The sequence below is a fragment of the Leguminivora glycinivorella genome, chromosome 8 (assembly GCF_023078275.1).
Source record: "Leguminivora glycinivorella isolate SPB_JAAS2020 chromosome 8, LegGlyc_1.1, whole genome shotgun sequence".
NCBI classification, from domain to species: domain Eukaryota; kingdom Metazoa; phylum Arthropoda; class Insecta; order Lepidoptera; family Tortricidae; genus Leguminivora; species Leguminivora glycinivorella.
In genome coordinates, this window is record NC_062978.1 from 24,763,462 (window position 1) to 24,786,717 (window position 23,256).

The window sequence follows — 23,256 nt, forward strand, 5'->3', positions numbered from 1 at the left end:
ATCTTTCGCTTGCTCTGGTATCAATATTACGGGCGGTTAAACAACTACTTTGCCCCCTTGTAAAACAAATAACTATTGAAACCATGTTTGTATCTTGATATCAATAAATACAAAAAGCTTTGTAATGCATCGATATAAATAGAGATAAGCGTTCAAATATTTTTTTATGAACTTGCTAATAAATTACTTAATTTTACAGGTTCTGCAGGTGACGAGCTGGAAGGCTTACCACCAGATATCAGAAGGAATCTAAATGTTGAGCCAGCTGAACGCAAGCCGTGGTCGGAGCAAATGCATTTACATTCGTTTGTCGATAATAAGATTTATAACGGTGAGTAACTAACTATAGTAACGGGCTTCGTTTTTTAGAGTTACAAAACGAGTAACAATTTTGAAAATAAGTCTAAGTAATTAAATAAAAATAAATTACCAATTTAAATACATATTTAATTACTTACTGCGCTGGCTTAGCGTCCCGAAGTGGATCTTGGCATCCCTACCATTTGCTCCTGTCCTGTGTGATCTGATGCCACTCGGTCACTCGGGTCTTTCTGAATCGTATAAATCGTATACGATCATAAAATTTCTTTTACTTTCATGAGCAAGTTGAGCAACCTAGTTTAAGTAAAGATAATACAATTTTTTCGATAAAAAAGCGGCGTTTTTCAATTACACGCTTGTCATAATGTAAAACCATACTATTTCGGCTTTTCTATGAACCGTTTCTCATTTCGTCCACAGATCTAAAAGGCTGTAAGAACCGCCTCCGCGCGACGTCACCTGTGAGCGTGCGCCGACTGCCGGCGTTGACCGGCGACGGCGCCGGCGCGCTGGTCGGCGGGTACCACTGGGACTGCTCCGACTGGTGCGGCGGGCAGGGCCTGCCTGGCATCTCTGAGGTATGTTGTAGGGAGTGTTCCACAGCGTGACTACTGGCGTTAACCGATGACGGCGCATTCACCAAAAAAATAAAGTGGTGTTATATTTCTAAATTTAAAATTCCAATATCAAGCGGTTTATTATTTTGTTTAGTTTAAATAAATAAAAAACATGTGATGTACAATTAATATCATTATAATATTTTCTGAGACACATTTCAATTCCAATAACGCCTAGTTACACTTTGGGTCGGAAGGTCAGATGGCAGTCGCTTTCGTAAACTAAAGCCTACTCCAAATCTTTGGATTAGTTGTCAAAGCGGATCCCAGGCTCCCGAGAGCTGCGGCGAATGCCGAAATAACGCAAGGAGGAGGATTTTATGACACATTTGAGTAACTTTGTCTCTTTTTGTCCCAGGTGGCAGGCTCCGAGCGGCCCGACTCGTCGGAGCCGAGCCCTCCATCCCTCCCCTCCCTCCCCTCGCTGCCCTCCCCCCCGGCGGCGCGGCGGGCCGCCCGCCTGCCCGCGCCGCACCCGCCGCCGCCCGCGCCCTTCGACACGGACTCGGCGCCGGAGGACCTGGACATGGATCATGACCCGCTTCACTTCACTGATGGTGAGTGTTTCTGAAAGTCTTCTCACTCGTGCAGGTAACTCCGCCCCCTGCGCTGCTAACTCCGCCCCCTGTGCCCCTAGCCCCACCCCTCACACGGTTCGTTGCTGATGCCGCGTGCGAAAGTTTGAGATTCTCGCAATTTTAGAAAACTTGTGAGATCGCTATTGTGCTCGTGAGTACCTATGTACCCACAATGTACCGTCGTTCACACAACAGCGATTCCCGAAAAGTTTGTACATTTGGATCATGTCTCCGATTTTGATAAAAATTGGTAGGCTGATAAAGTTGATGATGCTGAGCAAGATCCACTAGGTTTCCCGAAATGTCCTACGTTGTTTGTATGAAACTTTCCAGTAACAAAAAATAAAGGTTTCATACCAACAACCTAGGACATTTTGGGATCTTGCTCAGCGTCATGGACTCTATCAGTCTACCAATTTTTATCAAAATCGGAGACGCGATGGAAATGTACAAACTTTTCGGGAATTTCTCACAAAGAGATAAGTGGTAATATGAAACCTTACTTCAAAAGTAACACCCATCATATATCATTTTAATTTGTGTTAGTTACGTATTACGTATTAAATTTGTAATATTATGTTATATATTATTTGATATTATGTATCGCCAATCACTTTATCTTATAATTAAAATAAAAAATAAAAAAATAAAAATGGTTTATTTCCAAATTTTTACTTTCCCTGTTATCGTAAAAACATCCATTTTTCAATTCAATCACTTATTTCAGAATATTTTTATTTTGCATGTTTTAGTTTTTTTTTCTTTATTATGTTTTCGCAGCATCATCATACTTACTCCACCCAGACACGTATCTGCCGCCTTGCGCAGACGACACCACGGAGGCACCACCGTCCCCCGTCTCCCCTCGAAGGGAGACTAGGGTACGTCGGGACCCGGATGCCGCTAGCCTTATTACCATGTTTGGTAAGTGTACTTACCGGGAACCTTACAGATAACCACAAAATTTAAATTTTGAAAAAAAAAAAACGATATAGTGAAATTAGTGAACCGATTTCCATCAAACCTATGTCTGATACAAACCCAAAACAATAATAAAGCGTAGGTACTTTGATTTTTTTTTATACTACGTCGGTGGCAAACATGTATACGGCCCGCCTGATGTAAAGCGGTCACCGTAACCTATGGACGCCTGCAACTCAAACAGTGTCACATGCGCGTTGCCACCCCATTAGAAACTTGTACATTCCCTTTTGCTGTGTTAAGTACACAGCAAAAAGGAGTGTACAAGTTCCAAGGAGGGTTCGGGTTGCCGACGACTCAAAGGACAATAAACGGAACAAGTTAGTTCCGTAAGTCCTCCCGTCATCAGCACACCGCACCCTCGTTGAGCTCTGGCAGCCTTACTCACCTACAGGAACACAACACTATGATTGATTTTACCTAAAAATTCCAAAAATTCCTTAATTTATGGACACCGACCGCGCGGCGGTGATTTTTCGAGACAGAATTAATGTATTTGTAAAATTGAACGAAATATATGATGTTTGACATATTTTTTACAAAACTTTTAACACATCGTATTCAGAAAATAGGTGCCAAGTATAAAAATTCCATGTTTTATTTTGCCTAATTTCCGAGTACTGACTAACTTATTCACTTTAACTCTTAGGCACTGGTCCCACAGCGAGCTAGTAAGCTATGAGCTATCGGCTATAAAAACGAACAAAAGATAAGCACTCCCGTGCAAATAAAAGAGACACGGCGATGTTTATAGTTACTCGCCCAGGGGCCCTATTCGAACCGTTATCTAACTGTCAAGTGGTATCATTTCAAAATCAACTGTGGATAATGGTCGCATGTGAGATCGGATCGCAGGTTGGTTTTGAGCCAACCAAAACGTATTAATTGAAAAAAAATATGAATCTAAAATCAACTTTATCTTAGTACAATAGGGCTTATAGTTTTTTACATTAAGCAAAACGGTACATGATTCATGTGTCCTTTTGACCGTTGACAGCTTTTGGTACATGTGGATTTGGTCGCTAGACTTTTTTGTCTATGGAAACGCTGTGCACGATGCGGTGGCGAGTAGCGGAACTAAACATGTCATTTACCGGCTATCAAAAAGAGGTTACACTGGTGATGGTCGATAAAGACTATTATTAAACGAATTTTAGCAGCAATGAAGCTTTATTGACAAGCGTTATTTTTGTGAAACCGACATCTACACGTCACATAATGCTAGCTCCACACATTATGAAATAAACGCCACAAATTATAGGAGGTATATACACGTCACCCAATCTCAAGTTGCTTCTAAACCACGCTTACGGATCAAGTCGTAAGTACATTCACACATTTTACAAAATACTTAAATTGAATTTTTTTTTCTCCTACAGAGCCGCCATTCATAGAGTCTGACCGGAAAGTGAAGAGTCGTGAAATGTATGGGGTCTAATACATTCCACGACTCACGACTCCTCACTTTCTGTACAGACACTAGTATACAAGGGGTTTGCATTGAAATTCAATGAGGAGGCACACTCGAAGCTTGTGACAGATGGCGCCACCTTATAAGTCCATTGCACAGACAAAGAATTTAATACGTGAGAGTGAGAAGATATATTTTTCTCTCTCTCACACATATGAACGACAATGACATGCCCATTATTACACTTACGTACAGGCGCCGCCTAAAATGTCAGTGCCCGGCGGGATAACATGTCAGTGTGTCTCCTCATTCACATTGACAAAATAGCTTGAACATGTTAAATCCATTAAACTGCAATTGAAATTCCTATCTTTTTTGTGCCAATGTTTTCATTTCAATGACATACAAACACAACTATTAAATATGTGTTTGTATTGTTTATATTTATCAAGAATAAATGATTTGTATTATGATAATAATAATGATTTGTATAAGGCGGAAATTAGTTTTTTACCTCACCCACACAAAAAGGGACTTTGTTTTTTTTCTACGAGGGAGCAAACTGACAATTTTCTGTTCGAGAATTTTGTTGTCAGTACAGAATATTAACGCAACGAGTTTGCATACCTTTAAATGTCTGTCACATAATTAATAATTTACATCTTGGGCGTTAACATTTCAATACCTACTATTATCGAAATCCCTCGCTACGCTTAAAATTCAATGTGATTGCCATGCCCACAATATTGCTGCCGATATACAAATACAGTTGTATTTTTATAGCACCCTAAAGAAAAGGATGCATATAGTTTTCTTTGTTCTTGTTTACTGACACACTTGTTTGACAAAGTATAGTACGCACTTACCTACAAAAATATTGACAAAAATGTGCAAACTCTTTGTTGCGTTAGTATTTTACACTGGCAAATTAATTCTACAACACAAAATATTGTACCTATGGTAACACCACATTTGGAGATACTTTTGCATTCGATCGTAAATATAATAGAATATGCCCAATAAAACAACTGAACAAGCTTCGTTAAACTTTATTTGATGTCTTAAATGTTTGTCACAGAACACATTTGTACATTTATTTAGTCGCATACATCTGTATACTCCACAACTATTGTTACTATTGCTATTTACAACAGGGGAAGACAATTATATAACTCCGTATAGACAGATAGGAAGAAAACGGCCAAACTCAGAACTATAAAGAAAAAGGTACGGTGGCTTAGATGGCTTTACACCTTTGGGGGGTGCTCGGCTAGATGGCGCCAATATTAGTATTTTACACTTTAACTCATATCAAGCTAAGAATATGGGTCAAATTTTCAAAACTGTGGTTCAAAAGTTTTAAGCCTGTGTCGAGAGATAGCAGTATAGGCACTGTGATTACACATTTTACTTTGACAGTAACTCTTCTTCAGCTAGTAGATATTCCGTGCCACGACCGCATTATTTACCGCATGTATGATTTGAAGAACCACTGCAATTATTACAAAGGGGGAACCTAAGGGCACAGTACAAGAAAGAGCTCTATCTACAGTATGGCCACACCCAGCAATAAACTCTGAACTAATGTAGATACTTACTACAATTTAAATACACGTGACTATCAAATTAAACAAATATCGTAACTATTATTTTGAAAAATCTTATCTCACACTGATACTTAATATTGAAACGCAGTGCCTCTACATGGACTTCATACATAGTTACTATATTCTTCTTTTCATTGACAGAAAAACAAAGTGATGCTCTCCAGCAATGTATTTAAATACAAAATGCAAATACTTTGGTTTTTTACCTATTTCAAATAAAAATACAAAATAGTTTTAGAAAAAGGTATTTGAAATACAAAATGCAAAATAGGTATCTTCAAAATACCTTTATTCAAATAAAATACTTTTTTGACATAAGGTAAAGCTTTTATTCTAAAGATGTGTTTAAAACACAGAATCACCAGAGAGCCCAGAAACCTGGCTCTATAGAATTAGCACGTTAAAAAGTGAAGCCAAAAATTGGCTGTCTCCATGTCTTTTACCTAATATTATAAAAATCTAATGAAAGAGTTATTAGGGGAAGGTTGCTATCATTGGACCACTTCGCTGCTCTATATATATAGTCGGTGGCAAAGTTCCTTTTACCTTCGTGCCTCGATACCCTCGCAACGCTCAAGATTCCACTTTTTGAACCACTCGCTACGCTCGCGGTTCAATATTGAAATCTTTCCCTTGCTCAGGTATCAATATTGGCACGTCCAGTTAAACAACTACTTTGCCCCCTTGTAAAACAAATAACTATTATTTTTTCAAACTCGGTAAACGTAACAGTCAAGACGCTAGCTTTTTTGAGAAATTAATCGTATTTAATCTAAAGAACCTTCCCTTAAAGTTAACGGAATTCAAAAAAGTAAGTAAGTAAACACTTTATTGTACAAGAAAAGAATACAACACATATAATTTAAAATAGAAACAGGGTGTATAGTTTGCTAACTGGACACCACCCGACTAGTCGGGGCAGAGGTAGACCAAAAAACCGGCCAAGAGCGTGTCGGGCCACGCTCAGTGTAGGGTTCCGTAGTTTTCCGTATTTTTCTCAAAAACTACTGAACCTATCAAGTTCAAAACAATTTTCCTAAAAATTCTTTATAAAGTTCTACTTTTGTGATTTTTTTCATATTTTTTAAACATATGGTTCAAAAGTTAGAGGGGGGGGGACGCACTTTTTTTTCCTTTAGGAGCGATTATTTCCAAAAATATTAATAATATCAAAAAATGATCTTAGTAAACCCTTATTCATTTTTAAATACCTATCCAACAATATATCACACGTTGGAGTTGGAATGAAAAAAAATATCAGCCCCCACTTTACATGTAGGGGTACCCTAATAAAACATTTTTTTCCATTTTTTATTTTTGCACTTTGTCGGCGTGATTGATGTACATATTGGTACCAAATTTCAGCTTTCTATACTCCAATTGCTAATTCGAGTCCAAAAAAACTACGACAGATACGTCAATGTCACAGCTGTCAATGTCACTTATGTCACTGTCAAAATACTTTTCAGGTTTCGCCAACCTTCTACATTCTTTATTTGGCACGTAAGAAATCCAAGAATACTTGATGATAAAATTGTGAAGAAAATTCGTTTTAGTTTTTTTGTTTTAATTCTCATACGTCAAATTAGTTCCACCGGTCGCCACTAATGATAAATGTTGGTAATTCGCATTATATTACGTGTATTTGTGACAATCAACATCACCTTCATTCACGTTGCTAATAATAATAAAACTTAAACCAGACAAATGTATGCACTAATTTTAAGATGCCCTGTCTCAGTCAGGTGCAATTTTCGCCAATGTTTATTAAATTAGTCATTGGAGTCTAACAACCAATTACTACCAATATTAGAAAGTTATTGCTGAAGGGTAGCACCTGAACTGGCTCTCAGAATAGCGCGTGGCGGTCAGGGGCTCACGAAAGGTATTTCCTTAGCGTATTGAACGAGTGCCCAATTCTTGGGGAAAGAATCACCTGACGAGAAGGCCCTGGTTCAGGTTCCATCATACTCGTACTTTTGCGCTTGCGCTCACGCAAAGTCCTCGTAGAAAACACAATCTTAACAACGATTTGAAACAACAGTAACTGAACAGGAAATAAAAACTTAACAAAAAACAAAAACTCAACAAGGCAAAAAATCACCACGGAGCAAAAAAACATTCAAACAATCAGAACAGAAGTTAGACGTCGAATAAGAATGTCAAATTCAAATACAGTTTGACAGACCATTGTGTCATGGCCGCTTCCAAAACAATGGCGGCCGTGGCAACCATAAAGCCCACTATACACTATTTCGCTGATTAGCTAATTGTAAAAAATATGTATAAAAAATTGGTCACAATATCTATATCATCAATAGTTTGTTCTATACCGCAAAATATAGCACCAAATGTTATTGATACCTGAAGTGATACAAGCGCAATACCAACTTTACAACTAAAAATCACGGAAAAAAAAGAAAAAAATCGAGCGACCTAGTATTTATGTAAATAATAAAAGACTATTAAATATATAAATCAAAGGATTGAAATAAATAATAAATAATTTATCTTGGCGTGTGTTTTTATAAAAAAGGATTATACTATTTTACAAACATTTTATTGCAGTAGCAACATCGTAGTAGTTTTTTTGGACTCGAATTAGCAATTGGAGTATAGTGCTAACCGTTACTGAGATTATCCGCGGACGGACGGACGGACGGACGGACGGACGGACAGACAGACATGGCGAAACTATAAGGGTTCCTAGTTGACTACGGAACCCTAAAAAACGAGGCGAGATGACCTCGACGTATTTTGCTGCGGCTAGCCGAAGCAGGCGGCAAAACGTGATGGGTGGCGAAAGAAAAGAGAGGCCTTTGCAGTGGGTCACAAATATAGGCTAGAACAAAAAATTGTTTGCTCTTGCCTGGGGTTTTTATCTAGCACGAAGTCGAAACTCCAAAACCATGCAGAGTGCGTTTTTTAAAAATGTAAAAAAAGTACCTACAATTTTTTTTTCATGAATATGTACACTACTGTACTGTAAACACCACAATCAGAAAAGGTATCCGGGGTGGCACATGAGGAGCCCACGACGGTCCTGGTCAGTTCCATGTCGCTAACAGGTCCGGGTTCTCCATTTTAGTAGTAGCAAGGTGCTCCGCAGTCCTGTAATAATGGTGATATAGTCAATGAACATTAATTAACAGTTATTTGTTATGCTAGGGGGCAAAGTTGTATTTTAACGCCGAGTGTGGAATTGAAAAATGAGCAAGTGAAAGGATTCTATAGTTGAACCACGAGCGAAGTGAGTGGTTCAAGAATAGAACTCTAAACTTGCGTGTTTTAAAACACGAGAAGTAAAATACATTTGCACCCGAGTGTAACACAAAACTTTTCCCCTCACTATAGCGAGGAAACTACAACGCAAAAAATGCGTTTATCACTGCTTCCAGTAGTTCCACAGGTGGTAAATCATCTTTATTACTAGATTCACCTACATTTATCAATTTTAAAGCAGTTAATTTGACTTTATTCAAGGTCAAATTACTTTACCCACTAGTGGATAAAATGCGTTTTTACCCGCTGGTATTAAAGGACAAAACACGTGTTTCCGAGCTAGTGAGGGGGAAAATGTTTTTTCATCGCACTCTATTGCTATTTTGCACTTAATACATGCCAAGTTGCGCTTTCGCTTTCTCCCAGACCGGACTGTAGCTCCGGTTAAAAAGCCGTAATATAAGTAGTTCTCGAGATATTAAGTTATGTGACAGACGGACGGACACACAAGACGGACGGAACGGCACCATAAAGGTTCCTTTTGTACCTTTTTGGTACGGAACCCTAAAAAACCGCCGCTTTTGGAGTTCTGGTGAAAGGTACTTACGAATGTTGAATAGGCTACTTGCCTCCTAGTCAAATCAGCTTCCCTTTAAGAACTGTCAAAACAAATTTTAACGTTTTGCTAATATGAAATCGAATTGAGTGACGTCACGTTCAACTTATTTACTTTATATATTTCTACCTGACGAATTAAATAGAATTTGTATTTAAAAATAACTTCTATCCATGTTTTCCTTATATTTATCTGATGCTTTATTTCGTGCATGGTATTAAATAATTTATTTTAAGTACAGTCAAGTTCCATGTTGTGTAGAAATGTGTATTTTTTAAAACTGCTTTCAATGTCTGGTTATTTGATGGAAATACAAATGAATACATCAATAACGTATACCTACCGTTAAGGTTTAAGGAGTTCTCTCAATTCGTCATGAATCCAATATCCGACTACCTATAAGAAATCGAGTTTGACAAAATTTGAGTTAAAAACTCAATATGCTTAGCAAACAAAGATCCTTTTGTGTCGTCTTTGAGAAGTTTCGTTCTGATCATCATAAGCAGTTCCACTGCACCAACCCCAAACTCAAGTAATTTTGGAGAAAATAGGCTGTGACAGACGGACAGACAGGCGCACGAGTGATCCTATGAGGGTTCCGTTTTTCCTTTTTGAGGTACGGAATCCTAAAACCAAAGTCATAATAAGTGTCTCGTTCAAATTTGAGTAGTTCCGTTCTGATCATCATCAGCAGTTCCACTGCACTAAATGTCACTGTTCGGTACGGTCGACTACAAAGAGATGTATCCATTTCTCACCTTATTACGATGCAAGAAGCTGAAAAAGTGTATACATATCTTTGTAGTCGACCGTACGTAAACGCATGCTGTTCTTATAATAACACAAAAACCAATATATGTAGGTATACCTGAATAAATTAAAGTTATGGTCTTTGGGAGCCTGGGGTCTGCTTTGACAATCAATCCCAAGATTTGGCGTAGGCACTAGTTTAACGAAAGCGACTTCCATCTGACCTTCCAACCCGATGGGTAATTAGGGATTTATTAGGATTACCCGGTTTCCTCACGATGCTGTCCTTCAGCGAAAAGCTACTGGCAAATATCAAATGACATTTCGCACATAAATTCCAAAAACCTCATTAGTGCGATCCGGTGTTCGAACCCGCGAGCTCTAACGCGACCACAGTTCTGAACGTAAATGCATACTGTTCTTATAATAATACCACTATAAGTGTGTCGTCCAGATTTGAGGAGTTCCTTTATGACCATCATCAGCAGTTCCACTGCACCAAATGTCACTGTTATGAATGTACTTAAATTAAAGCTATTCTCATATAAATACCAAATTCATTGTAAGTGTGCCGTGCAGATTTGAGGAGTTCCATTCTGATCCATTTCCATCATCATCAGTTCCATTGCACTGAGTTCCACTGTTCTGAACATAAATGCATGCTGTTCTTATAAAAATACCAAAGTCACTATGAGTGTGCCTTTCAGACTTGAGGAGTTCCGTTCTGACCATCATCAGCAGTTCCACTGCACCAAATGTCACTGTTCCGTACGTATATGCATGCTGTTCTTATAAAAACACAAAAATCACCACATGTATGCCTTCAAGATTCGAGGACTTGCCTTGATTTCTCCAGGATCCCATCATCAGAACTGGGTTTTGATAAAAATAGGACTAATCTCAAATCTGTATACATATATACATTCAATCAAAAAAAAAATGAAATCGGTCCTGTAACAACGGAGAAATCGACAACATAAAGAAACCGGTCAAGTGCGAGTCGGACTGGCCCACTGAGTAGTATCCGTACAAACTTACAAAAGTTAAAATAATCTCATGTATCTCATATATGTACCTATAACTTTAAAGATTTGACTATAATTACCTATAGGTATCGGTGAATTCGCTAACTAATTTGCGCGACCTGTTTAGTATGTTAGTTTTTCAGGGATAATTATTTCTTAATGTTAACTCATTTGCATAGTTTAATCTTAATTTAGAAGAGATTTTTTTTACATATAATCTCGTATTCATTTGTAGTTCGATCTGTTCGATAAAATCCGCAAGGGTGGTTAAATTGAATTTTAAATCTGATTAGTTTTTAAAACCGAAATAAATTACACATATGAAAGAAAAAGTGACCAAGGCCTCCAGTGCCTGAGGCTGGAATCGAACCAACGTACCCTGCAATCGCGGCAGATGCCTATTTCCGCTCGGCCATCCAGGTCACAGATGCTGAGGTCGAAATTATCTCTCATATGAGTAATCTATACAAGGACTCGCAGCGCCCTCTGACCATCCCTAGAACCTTCCTTCCTTGACAGATTTGAGGCGGCGGTTAAAAATAGTTTTGATATGTACAATTTGAGCTTTTTCATACGATACCCCACTTGACGTAGTAGCTTGACATGATTTACAGTTTGCCATTAGAAGTTAAAAATGTTCATACCTGTTCCAAATTTCAAATCGATAGCAAAATTACCTAGTTCTCGAGATATTTAGAAATATGACAGACAGACAGACATACGGACAGAGTGGGACCATAAAGGTTCCTTTTGTACCTTTTTGGTACGGAACCCTAAAACCAAAAAAAATACAGACGAATTGAGAACCCCCTTCCTTGAGATTTGGAGCGGCGGTAAAGTTAAAGAAAAACATGAACCCTAATAATTATATAACCTCCTTTATTTTCGATAAAAAAAGTCTGTTAAATAAATAAACTTTTTTAACAAAAAAATAAAACCGCCTTCAAAAATAAGCGCGTTACAAAACACGGAGAAACTAAAAAGCAAAAAATAATAAACCTTTGAATTCAGATTTCGTATCGTATTGCAATAATCTAAACATCCAAATTATAAACAAATCAATTATTTTTGCAGTCGGTACCAGACCTGTTCGTCGCCTTGATATTGCCTGTTTGCCCCACCCAACCATACGCAGGCTGGCACCGACTCCAAAAATAATTGATTTGTTTATAATTTGGATGTTTAGATTATTGCAATACGATAAGAAATCTGAATTCAAAGGTTTATTATTTTTTGCTTTTTAGTTTCTCCGTGTTTTGTAACGCGCTTATTTTTGAAGGCGGTTTTATTTTTTGTTAAAAAAGTTTATTTATTTGTTGATTTTTAGTGGTTCCTATTGATATTATATGTATCAGTCCGAATACATGTACACTAGTGAAAGAATTATCCTTTAACTCCTAACCATTGAGGAGTTGACCTTCCATCATCAGCTCAGCCACATAAAATTATAACTATCAGGCGTAAATACTGGTTTACCTTTGAAAAATACACTGAAAACATTACATGTGCCTATAACATTTGAAGAGTTCCCTCGATTTCTCCAGGATCCCATCATCAGACCCTGACTTGGTGCCAATGGGACCATCTCGGGGTTATACCCGTTCGATCAAAAAAAAAATTTTGAAAATCGGTCCACAATTCTCGGAGATATCGAGGAACATACATACAAAAAAAAAAAAAAAACATTCAGTCGAATTGAGAACCTCCTCCTTTTTTGAAGTCGGTTAAAAAGGGACATAACTCTTTTCAACTAATCAGTTCAGTATTTTTTTATGAATTCAAGCTTTTATTTTTATAAATTTAACCCTTAAATGCATGACCTTGACAAAGATTAATTCAAATTTGTATTTTGACATGCTGTCATTACAGTCAAAAATAGATGATGCATATACAGAGTGGGGCCTGTAACAAAGGCGAATAATTGAACTGTAGGCTATTCTCCTTACACTGATCAACATTTGTTCAGTGACTTTTAAAAATTATGAAGTCTTAATTTTTTTAATTTTTCATACAAAATAAATATTAGCTTCAATGTACACCATTATTGTTGTCATTGACGTTGTCTGTCACACTTTAGACTTAACAGAATTCGCAATACATTACCTCTTAAAAAAAACTTTCAAGGGTGATAAAAATCAAAATACAAGTTATTTTTAAAAGTCGCCGAACAAATGTTGATCAGTATAAGGAGAATAGCCTAGAGTTCAATTCTTCGCCTTTGTTACAGGCCCCACTCTGTATACATCGCTGTGCATTAAAGGGTTAAGTCGTTTTTCCTCTATTGTTGGCATTGTAGATACACAGATATTTTCAATTTTGTTAAACTTATTACCTGGCTCTCAGATTCTCCGCTCATTGTAGCTGCTTCTGTGAACGTCGGCGATTCTTGACGTTTGGGTTCCGACGCGCCTTCATCATTAAATCTGCAATAATAATGATCACGAATAAATCAGAAGTTTCCAACCATTGGCGTGTGCAAAGGGCTTGGCACTTGGCAGTAATAGTTATTTGTTATACAAGGGGGCAAAGTTGTATTTGAACGTCGAATGTGGAATTGAAAAACTAGCAATTGAAAGGATACCTGCATTTCACGATAAAATATCAAGAGCCAACACCATGACAGCTCCTCGAAACAATCACTAGTCCTTGTTCCAGGAAGCCCAGGAGATCCGAAAATTGGTCCTGGACAAATCGGCCTTGGTCCGATGAAGAATCACTGTAACATAAAAAATAAATTTACAAGTTAATTAGTGTTAATTTACAAGAGAAAATGCTTGAGTTGCTAAAAAATCCCTCAACTCTTCATGGATTCCAACATCAGAACAGCGCAGGTTTCGACATGTCACAAAAGAACGCCACCTCAATAAGTCAATACGTAGGCAACAGAACCCTAGGCGTTACGGGGCCCGAATAGAAGGGGCAAACTAAGAAAGAGGTAGCGCAATATCATTTTTAGGGTTCCGTACCAAAAAGGTACAACAGGAACCCTTATGGTGCGACTCTATCCGTCTGTCTGTCCGTCTGTCACATTCCTAAATATCTCGAGAACTACTAATGCTATCAACTTGAAATTTGGAATAGTTGTGAACATTGTGAACCTCTACAAATAGAACATATAATTTTTTTAAATTTATTAATTTTAATTGTAGAACATGGCCAAAATGAAAGGGGGGCAAACTGTAAATTTCAAGTTACTAGGTCAAGTGGGGTATCGTTAGAAAGAGCTCAAATTGAACGTAAATAAACTATTTTTTTTTAAATTTTTGTTGTGGAAAAAAAAATAATTTTGAAGGAAAATGTAAAAAAAATACCGTCCCCCCCCCCTTATCTCCGAAGTTTACCAACGAAAAATTATGAAAATTTTAGGAAACATTTGTTTTTATGCTAAATATTACAGGAAAAATATAATCGTGTTTGTATCTTGAAAACCTTTTTTTTAATTCACAAAAAACTTTTCAGATTTTTACTTTTAATTTACCCACCTTTGCGGATGTATATAGTACTTCAAATTAATACGAGATGTTACGTAAATCAAATTCTTTCCAATAAAGTAAAAATTGTTTAAATCGGTTAACATTATAAAGAATAATCCCTGAAAAACCAACATACTAATATGGTCGCGCAAATTAGTTAGCGAATTCACCGAGAGATGGCGCTATACACAATAATGCTCATTAGTACCTATACTTTTGTCTTCTAGTCAAGTCGTTAGAGGTATGTGAAAACGTGAGATTATTTTAACTGGGGAGTTTGAAAGTTTGTACGGAACCCTCGGTGGGCGATTCCGACTCGCACTTGACCGGTTTTTTTAAATTTGTTTTAGAATAACGTCACTTTTATTCGAAAACTTTTTTACAAACCTATTTAAGTGTAGAGAAAAAGTTTTGTACCGAACCGAACTTATCCAACGACTATAAGGTAACGGGCCCAATCATGGACAGTTTAAGATGAAATTTTGCCTATTTTCGATATTTCACTGAAACATGTAAAAATTCTACCGCTAAACGTGTTAAAACTTGAATGTCTTATCTTTCTTTTAGATTTCCAGCGCATTGCAGAATAGATACTCCTATTGGTGTCTTCATAATTAACAAATTAAAGCAAGTAAGTAAGTAAGTAAGTAAGTAAGTAAATATTCTTTATTGCACCACAAGGATAACAGATTACAAATAGCAGACATTAAACATAGGTAGCAAGGTGCTTTTTCTCCAATCATGGACGGCAGTTCTCCAGTAATGGATCCCCCATTATGAACGGTGAAATAAGTTTAAAAATTTACATTTAAAGCAAACTAATACTCAATGAGACAATTTTATATACCCCAAATAAAATTAGTTTGGGTTATTTTAACATAGGATTGTTTCTTGTAAATTTTGGTTTTTGTAAATTGTGCCTTGTCCACGGAACGGAGGTACGCAGTTTTCCGGGTCCAGTTATGGACACTCGCAAAATAACACAATTTCTTTATATCTTTGGAGTAACAAACTAGTATGTTTTATACCTTATCTCATGGTTAATACAGTAAGTAAAACTCATTCAAGTTTACACCGAGTATTATTTTTTTTATTAATTTATACACGAACTCTACTCTCTTAGCAACCTTATTTAATGAGAATTTTTACTAATATTTTTTTCAGTAAACTTTTATCTAGCCGCCAAATCCTTCAGAAATAACCGAATTAAATGAAACGTCAAAATTAAGCAGCTCTATTACTCTTGTTTATGGTACAATGCCGTCAATTTTTAGGAACTAATTTCAAATTATTATTTTTAAGGATTTGTCCATAATGGTATCACCGTCCATTATGGGGTATTTTACATTATACCAAGAACCATTTAATACAGGACCAGCAGAGTCCATACTAAATACCGTACCCCAGCTGGCAGCCGTCAATCTATGTCGCTAGATGTCACTAAGAGTGTCATTTGAATAAAAATGTCGTTATTTAACACGTTCACTGCGGAGCCGGATTTTGTGAACTAGCTCTCAGTGCGTTACAACCCATGAGAGTCCTGTATTGAGCTTTCCACAGATGTCATATATACCATAGATCAAGCAAACGTATCTACTTAGCGTGTCAAATGAACTCAGTGAAATCCACTGAGTTGTCCGTCTTTAATCGCAGCTTGCAGCTTTCGGGCGTCAATTTTTGTAAGTTGAAGTCAATCAAAACATACAAAATGCCTCGTTACGTGATATTCAATTGCAACAACACAAAAATTATGAACAATCAAGAGCCTGAGACATATTTAAAATTACAGGCAAGAAACAACTTCAGTACAAAATTTGACACGCTCGGCCCCTATACAAATAGATGAACTTGTTTCTTCTATCTAGTTCTGTGGAGCTTTCTCTCTGTGCGGTACAAGTCAATTACAGCTTGTAAGGAGGGTTTCATATTTTACCTAAAATACCTTTACCAGATACACATTTATTAAATTTTATTGAAACAATATTTAGTCTAATAACTAATCTACACAATACTGTCTTCGCCGAAGTTGATGACTGTTCGTTTAGATTTTATAGACGAATTAATTAACAGGTCAAAATTGACTTGTGCCGCACAGCCAGAACGGGCACAGGTAAAAATGTCGATGATTTAGTAGTGATGAGGAAAATAAACGAACTAATATATCGATCCAATTCTTACTTTCTTTACCTTTAATGTAACCAGATTTTTATATACAACCAAAACTTTTAACTTTGCTCTTAACATTATTTAAAAAACGATTTTTAGAAATTTTAGTAAATATTTTGCATCAAGCAATTTGAACTTTTTACAATATATTTTTACGTAATAATATTTAGCAAAATTGTAAGCGTTTTGCGTATAAAAGCGTTATATTGTATTTAACGAATTTCATTTAAAACAATCGAAACACATTTTTTCACCACAAAATAACGTGTGGATTGATAATATGGTAACAACACTAATGCATTTTGCACTTTGCTCCAGTGCTATACAAGGTCGTGCGTAACAGGTCATTAAAGGCCCTGTTCCCCACTGAATAACAAAAGTCTAAGACTGGTGCGAACAGGACATATGTGACCTGTTTATTAATTTATATGCTGTCAAATAGAGTGTAAAATGATAAATATAAACGTATACTTGACTATATAAAAATAATAAAATATAACAATGATATGGGCTTCGCACTAGGGTAAAGTTGCGCATTTCTGTCGCCGCACCAGGGGGAAGTCCAGAACAGGGTCAGAATGACCTGTTTCGCAGTGAACGTGTTAAAAAAAACCGGCCAAGAGCGTGTCGGGCCACGCTCAGTGTAGGGTTCCGTAGTTTTCTGTATTTTTCTCAAAAACTACTGAATCTATCAAGTTCAAAACAATTTTCCTAGAAAGTATTTATAAAGTTCTACTTTTGTAATTTTTTTCATATTTTTTAAACATATGGTTCAAAAGTTAGAGGGGGGGGGACGCACATTTTTTTCCTTTAGGAGCGATTATTTACGAAAGTATTAATATTATCAAAAAGCGATCTTAGTAAACCCTTATTCATTTTTTAATACCTATCCAACAATATATCACACGTTGGGGTTGGAATGAAAAAAAATATCAGCCCCCACTTTACATGTAGGGGGGGTACCCTAATAAAACATTTTTTTCCATTTTTTATTTTTGCACTTTGTTGGCGTGATTGATATACATATTGGTACCAAATTTCAGCTTTCTAGTGCTAACGGTTACTGAGATTATCCGCGGACGGACGGACGGACGGACGGACGGACGGACGGACGGACGGACGGACGGACGGACGGACGGACGGACAGACAGACATGGCGAAACTATAAGGGTTCCTAGTTGACTACGGAACCCTAAAAATACGCACGCGGTAGTTCAACGGCATTACAAATGATACAGTAAAAAGTATATAGATGACGCTAGGGGCCCGTGTCATGTTTCAGTCCCTGTTTACAACGCAAGCCATCGGCATCGTTCTTATTTTGAATTATGACAGTCATCCAAAAGAGTACCATACTGTCAAATTTTCTATCGCTTTCATTTTGAGCGTGACGTCAATGATTAGTAATATTACTTTCAATATATTTCAAATTTATATTTTAAATGAGGCCATTTCGAATAGTGTTTATGATTATGATAGATATCATGTTGACAATCAATCTCCGTCTCGCTCGCACCAATCCTATATTTGTACGAGTGCGACCGAAACGAGTTGAGTATTATTTAAAGATTTTTGAATGTGCAAAATCCATGAAGAATAGAAATAAAGGAGCAACCTCTTTAAGTATCAGAAGTGCACATATAAAAGAAAAGATAGGTGGCGCTGCAATCGCAGGTGCATAAGGGTTTGACAATCTCTTTGCCTTCTCGGTAGTGAGTGACCCCGAATACGGAGCAAGAGGTCCCGGGTTCAAATCCTTGTGAGACCTTTATTATTTTTTTCTACTAATATTTTTCTTGAATTATTTTATTTTTTTAATGTCCAAAAATATTTTTTTGTTTTGTTACAACTTTTTTAAATTTCATTTGCAAGACTTACAACATTACTGAAGAATCCTAAGATGGGGCAAACAATGTAAAAGGGCTTAAGTTAACATTTGTATGAATAAAACAATAAATAAACACAAATAAAATACACAAAAAGAAAATAAATGTATAAAAAAAAAACAAAAAGCAGAAAGATCGCTGTCAGAATTGAACCCGAGAACATCTGCGTACGAAGCCAGCGCACTACCACGGGACTACGTTTTGACTTGCTCAGTCTGACGAAATTAGCCTAGAGAAAAGAACGTCTAATGTCATCTCACATCGCTGATCATTGAGCGAGACATGCGCTCCAAGCGGAGATATTTGTAACTGCAATTATAAAGGCTCAGCCGGTCATTTTTGCGACTGTTCTACTTCGACAGACTTACCTCCTTATCTCTAGTCTCCCTGGCAAAATCTTATTGGTAGTTGTCACAAAAACCTACTTTTTCCATAAAGCCTGGCTTCCACATATGCGGAATCGAGCGGCGTCGAGTCGAGTTTTCATCTTATACATTTGAATGCTATTCGACGCATCATGAGAAATGCAAAATACGAAAGTATAGCTATTAGTAAACTACGTAATAATTTATGGCAGAAGGTCCTTTAAGAGGGCTTTCGTGTTAAAAATAGTGAAATCGCAACCGAGCGCTTGATCATACCGTGTGTGGTATCAAATTAAAGGGCTTTGCGAGTAGTTTATAAATATATATCACATTATAGGACTTTTTCTACTTGATCTAACAAAATATGAGAAAATGTCCAAATGTGGTAATAATTGTACCGGTGAAGGCTCGTTTTCAAAAAATTGGCAAAAATCAATAATAGCAATTTATAATCACTTAGGCATAACAGCAATTTAAGTAAACGTTGCAGATTAATTTAGTACAAAACTTACTTCGATGTGATGTAGATTTTCAAAGAAATTGTCATTTAATTTTAGGTAATTTCTGAAAAAAATTGAATTCGCCTTAGGCTAGTTTACTCTTTTTCAAAAACTTAAAATAAAAATCTAGTCTGAAATGATTGTGGTACAGGATATACGAATTATAAATTTACCCGTTTTAATATTCAAAATTGTCCAAATTTTACAAATAAGATCGACTGATTCAGCTCTATACGTGCGTTTTTCTAAACGTGCATTAGAGAAAAATTCATAATTCATTTAGTGAGTTAGTTTTCAAAAATCCAGTCTTATAAAAATCAAGATAATAAGATGCTCTAACTGGAACTTGAATTAAATAAATCTATTGGATAACGGAAAGTGTAGTATTTCACCGACTAAAACTATCAATTTTACATTCTTTTGACGTTTTTTTTGAAAGCAGCCTTAAGTATTAGGGACTGAATAAATTAACCGACTTGGTATTACAGGGATCTCAACTCTTTTTTACGCCAGAAGAACTGTGTTGAAGGACCAGCGATTACGTAGTTCCTGACGAACTATTGTAATATAAAATAAAATAAAACGGAAAAATAAAATTATGGTAATAGATGCGTGCCGAACTTACTGCTGTTGTTTTCTCGACAGTTCAGCGGGCGGCCACCCTTTCGAATATTTACTTGGTTCACTCTTTCTTGTGTACACTCGCGAATCGTTATTTATTTAATTAATAATTATAACTTTATTCGTCGTTGCGGATATTTTTTCACATTGATATCGAATGTCTTTTAGTTTAGCAGATTGACGTATTTTCTTATATTTTTTAAGAAGGTCGGCAAAAAGGCGGGTGACACGACAAATAAAAATGAGGTTGAACCTATCATAAGGAAGAGCGAACGGGATGGACGATATGAATGATAATGAATGAAAAGGGCGCGAACAAACTGAGTTGCGAAGACTTGGTGTTTTTACAAGTTTTGTTTTTGATGGGATACAGTATCTATTGTCTTAGTCCGTTTTTATCCGATCCGATATCGGATGTCGGAAGGATTTAAATGGAAAAACCGGCCAAGAGCGTGTCGGGCCACGCTCAGTGTAGGGTTCCGTAGTTTTCCGTATTTTTCTCAAAAACTACTGAACCTATCAAGTTCAAAATAATTTTCCTAGAAAGTCCTTATAAAGTTCTACTTTTGTGATTTTTTTCATATTTTTTAAACTTATGGTTCAAAAGTTAGAGGGGACGCACATTTTTTTCCTTTAGGAGCGATTATTTCCGAAAATATTAACATTATCAAAAAATGATCTTAGTAAACCCTTATTCATTTTTAAATACCTGCCCAACAATATATCACACGTTAGGGTTGGAATGAAAAAAAATATCAAATCCCACTTTACATGTAGGGGGGGCAAACTAATAAAATATTTTTTTCCAATTTTTATTTTTGAACTTTGCTGGCGTGATTGATATACATATTGGTACCAAATTTCAGCTTTCTAGTGCTAACGGTTACTAAGATTATCCGCGGACGGACGGACGGACGGACAGAAAGACATGGCGAAACTATAAGGGTTCCTAGTTGACTACGGAACCCTAAAAACAAGTAAAAATATAGGTGAAATTATGTTTTTTTCAACTCCCGGGTTGCAAAACAATGCCATCTAGTTTTGAACCAAAAATTGAGCTTTTTTTTTAGGGGTACGCTTTTTTGTATGGGCTATGTCAGTCCAGTATTAAATGGTTCTTGATTATACTAATATAATATAGCAATACCCATGACGAATTTGTGTCAAATGTCAGATTCCAAATTGAACATTAATTTTGAAATCAGCAGCCCCGAAACCTAATTTACGACACTCCCATGACGACACAAAAGTTAGGAAAAAATGGGTTCTGTAATGAAATTAATGATAATTATACTAATGGTTAAGATGTGAACTTAAAATATAGCTTTTTTGGCTCACCTTAACTATAAACTGAAATAGACCTACCATAACTACTTACATAATTTGCTAACTGCCGGACAAGCGCTTGACGAGCAGCGCGACCCAGCTGCAGCTCTTTGTTTAGCCAACACCTGTCAGGAGCCATTGCCAAATAAATATCAGCATTCTGCTGACGGGCGTCAAACTCCGCCGCTAATCTCTGCTCCTGCTGCTGCTCCTGTTCTTCGTGTCGGTTCAGCGGAGGCAGTTCACAATTCGCCTTGTTAGCTATATTGTCAAGCACACAACACGTTTTAACGATCTTAGCTGCCGCTGCTGGCTTGTAATGCAGTTTCTCCATTGACGACAAACACTACCAACTGATTTTTAGTCGCCCAAAACACCGCTCTATACAGTTGCGGGCTCGAACTTGTAAAGCGGTATAACGAGCTTCTGGAGATCCTACAGGTGCATCCAAAAGTCAGTGCATCCATCAGTAGTGTTTGCCTCTGTGGGTAAGCTGAATCACCTGAAAGAATATAAAAATGTATGGCTGTGATATATTGAAATATACAATTATGCTACGAGTGATTTGTCTAACAGTTCTTACTTAGAGTGATATTTAAATTGACTAAACAATAAATCACACGTGCACGGAAGAAGATATTACACAGAAGATACTATATTTCTTTTAGACATTTGTCAAATTTATGTCACGTTAGCTTTTTTTTAAATATAAAATTATCATATCTACGTTTTCATGATGGGTCTACACCGACGCAAATGCACGTCATTCTTGTTTATTTTAATAATGCCAACGCCATCTTGCGACGAGTAGAGGAACCAAGTTGTGCCGAAAAAAACTTGCAATTTACTCTTTGGTACGACAAAATCCCCGTCTAAGTGTCATAAACCAAACATGGCGGCCATACCCATCGACAAAAAAGTCTATATACTGTGCCATTCAGGAGAACGCATGCCTTGGTTCGTATTGTCAGGCCATGAGAGATTAAATTCGTGTAAAATTACGCAATTCATATCTTTGTAATGATATGATGATTCGAATTGCAATCTCATTCTGTCACTTTGACACAAGAATAAAATCAAAGTAGAATCAATACTAGAGTCGTGACACGTTAGCAAAATGCAGACCAAAAGTGTGTACCAAAAGTATTGCCAGTATTACAAGTTTGACCCAAAAAAGGGAATTTAATCGTTTGCCGTGCTTAGGATTTCTACAAATAGGTGTTATTTGTGAATATTTTATCTTTTTGTTAGAAAGGCTCGGACGTATCGCGAAGTTTTGAGTCAAAGAGATTAATCAACTAACATATTTTTAAGCAATATTTTTTTTAAATATTTTTTGGTGTAGCTGGCACGACGACGACCGTCTATTAGCAAAAAAACATTTTACTTCAAGTAACAGTGAAAATGGAGATACGAGGTGATAAAAATGTCATATGTTATTTATTTCAAAGATAGAAGTCCGTTCTTTTAAAATACTCAAAACTTAAAAAATACTCCATCAAAAATAAATGTTACAAAAATTTTATCCGGTACATTGCCTGAGCTCTAGTCCCAACCTAGTACCAATCCAGATGACAGCTGCACGTATTCGACAACCCGTGATCCAATCCACTATCATTTGAGAGTCAACGTGAAACGTCAAATTCGCCATGCCGAATTGAGCCCCAGCAGTGAGCTATCAATATCGCCGTGTCTCTTTTATTTGCACGGGAGTGATTATCTTTTGTTCGTTTTTATAGCCGATAGCTCATAGCTTACTAGCTCGCGGTAGGACCAGTGCCTTAGGCTAGG

The 23,256-nt window shown here is 36.8% G+C and overlaps 1 protein-coding gene across 1 annotated transcript in view; it reads left to right on the top strand.

Annotated features, from left to right (window-relative positions):
• Positions 1 to 23,256, top strand: part of LOC125228604 (fat-like cadherin-related tumor suppressor homolog) — a 258,065-nt gene that overhangs the window by 231,869 nt on the left and 2,940 nt on the right. The window contains exons 49-52 of the mRNA XM_048133244.1: positions 200 to 331; positions 742 to 899; positions 1,297 to 1,495; positions 2,297 to 2,440. Of these exons, the coding sequence (XP_047989201.1) occupies positions 200 to 331; positions 742 to 899; positions 1,297 to 1,495; positions 2,297 to 2,440 (633 nt within the window). The remainder of the gene's footprint in view (positions 1 to 199; positions 332 to 741; positions 900 to 1,296; positions 1,496 to 2,296; positions 2,441 to 23,256) is intronic.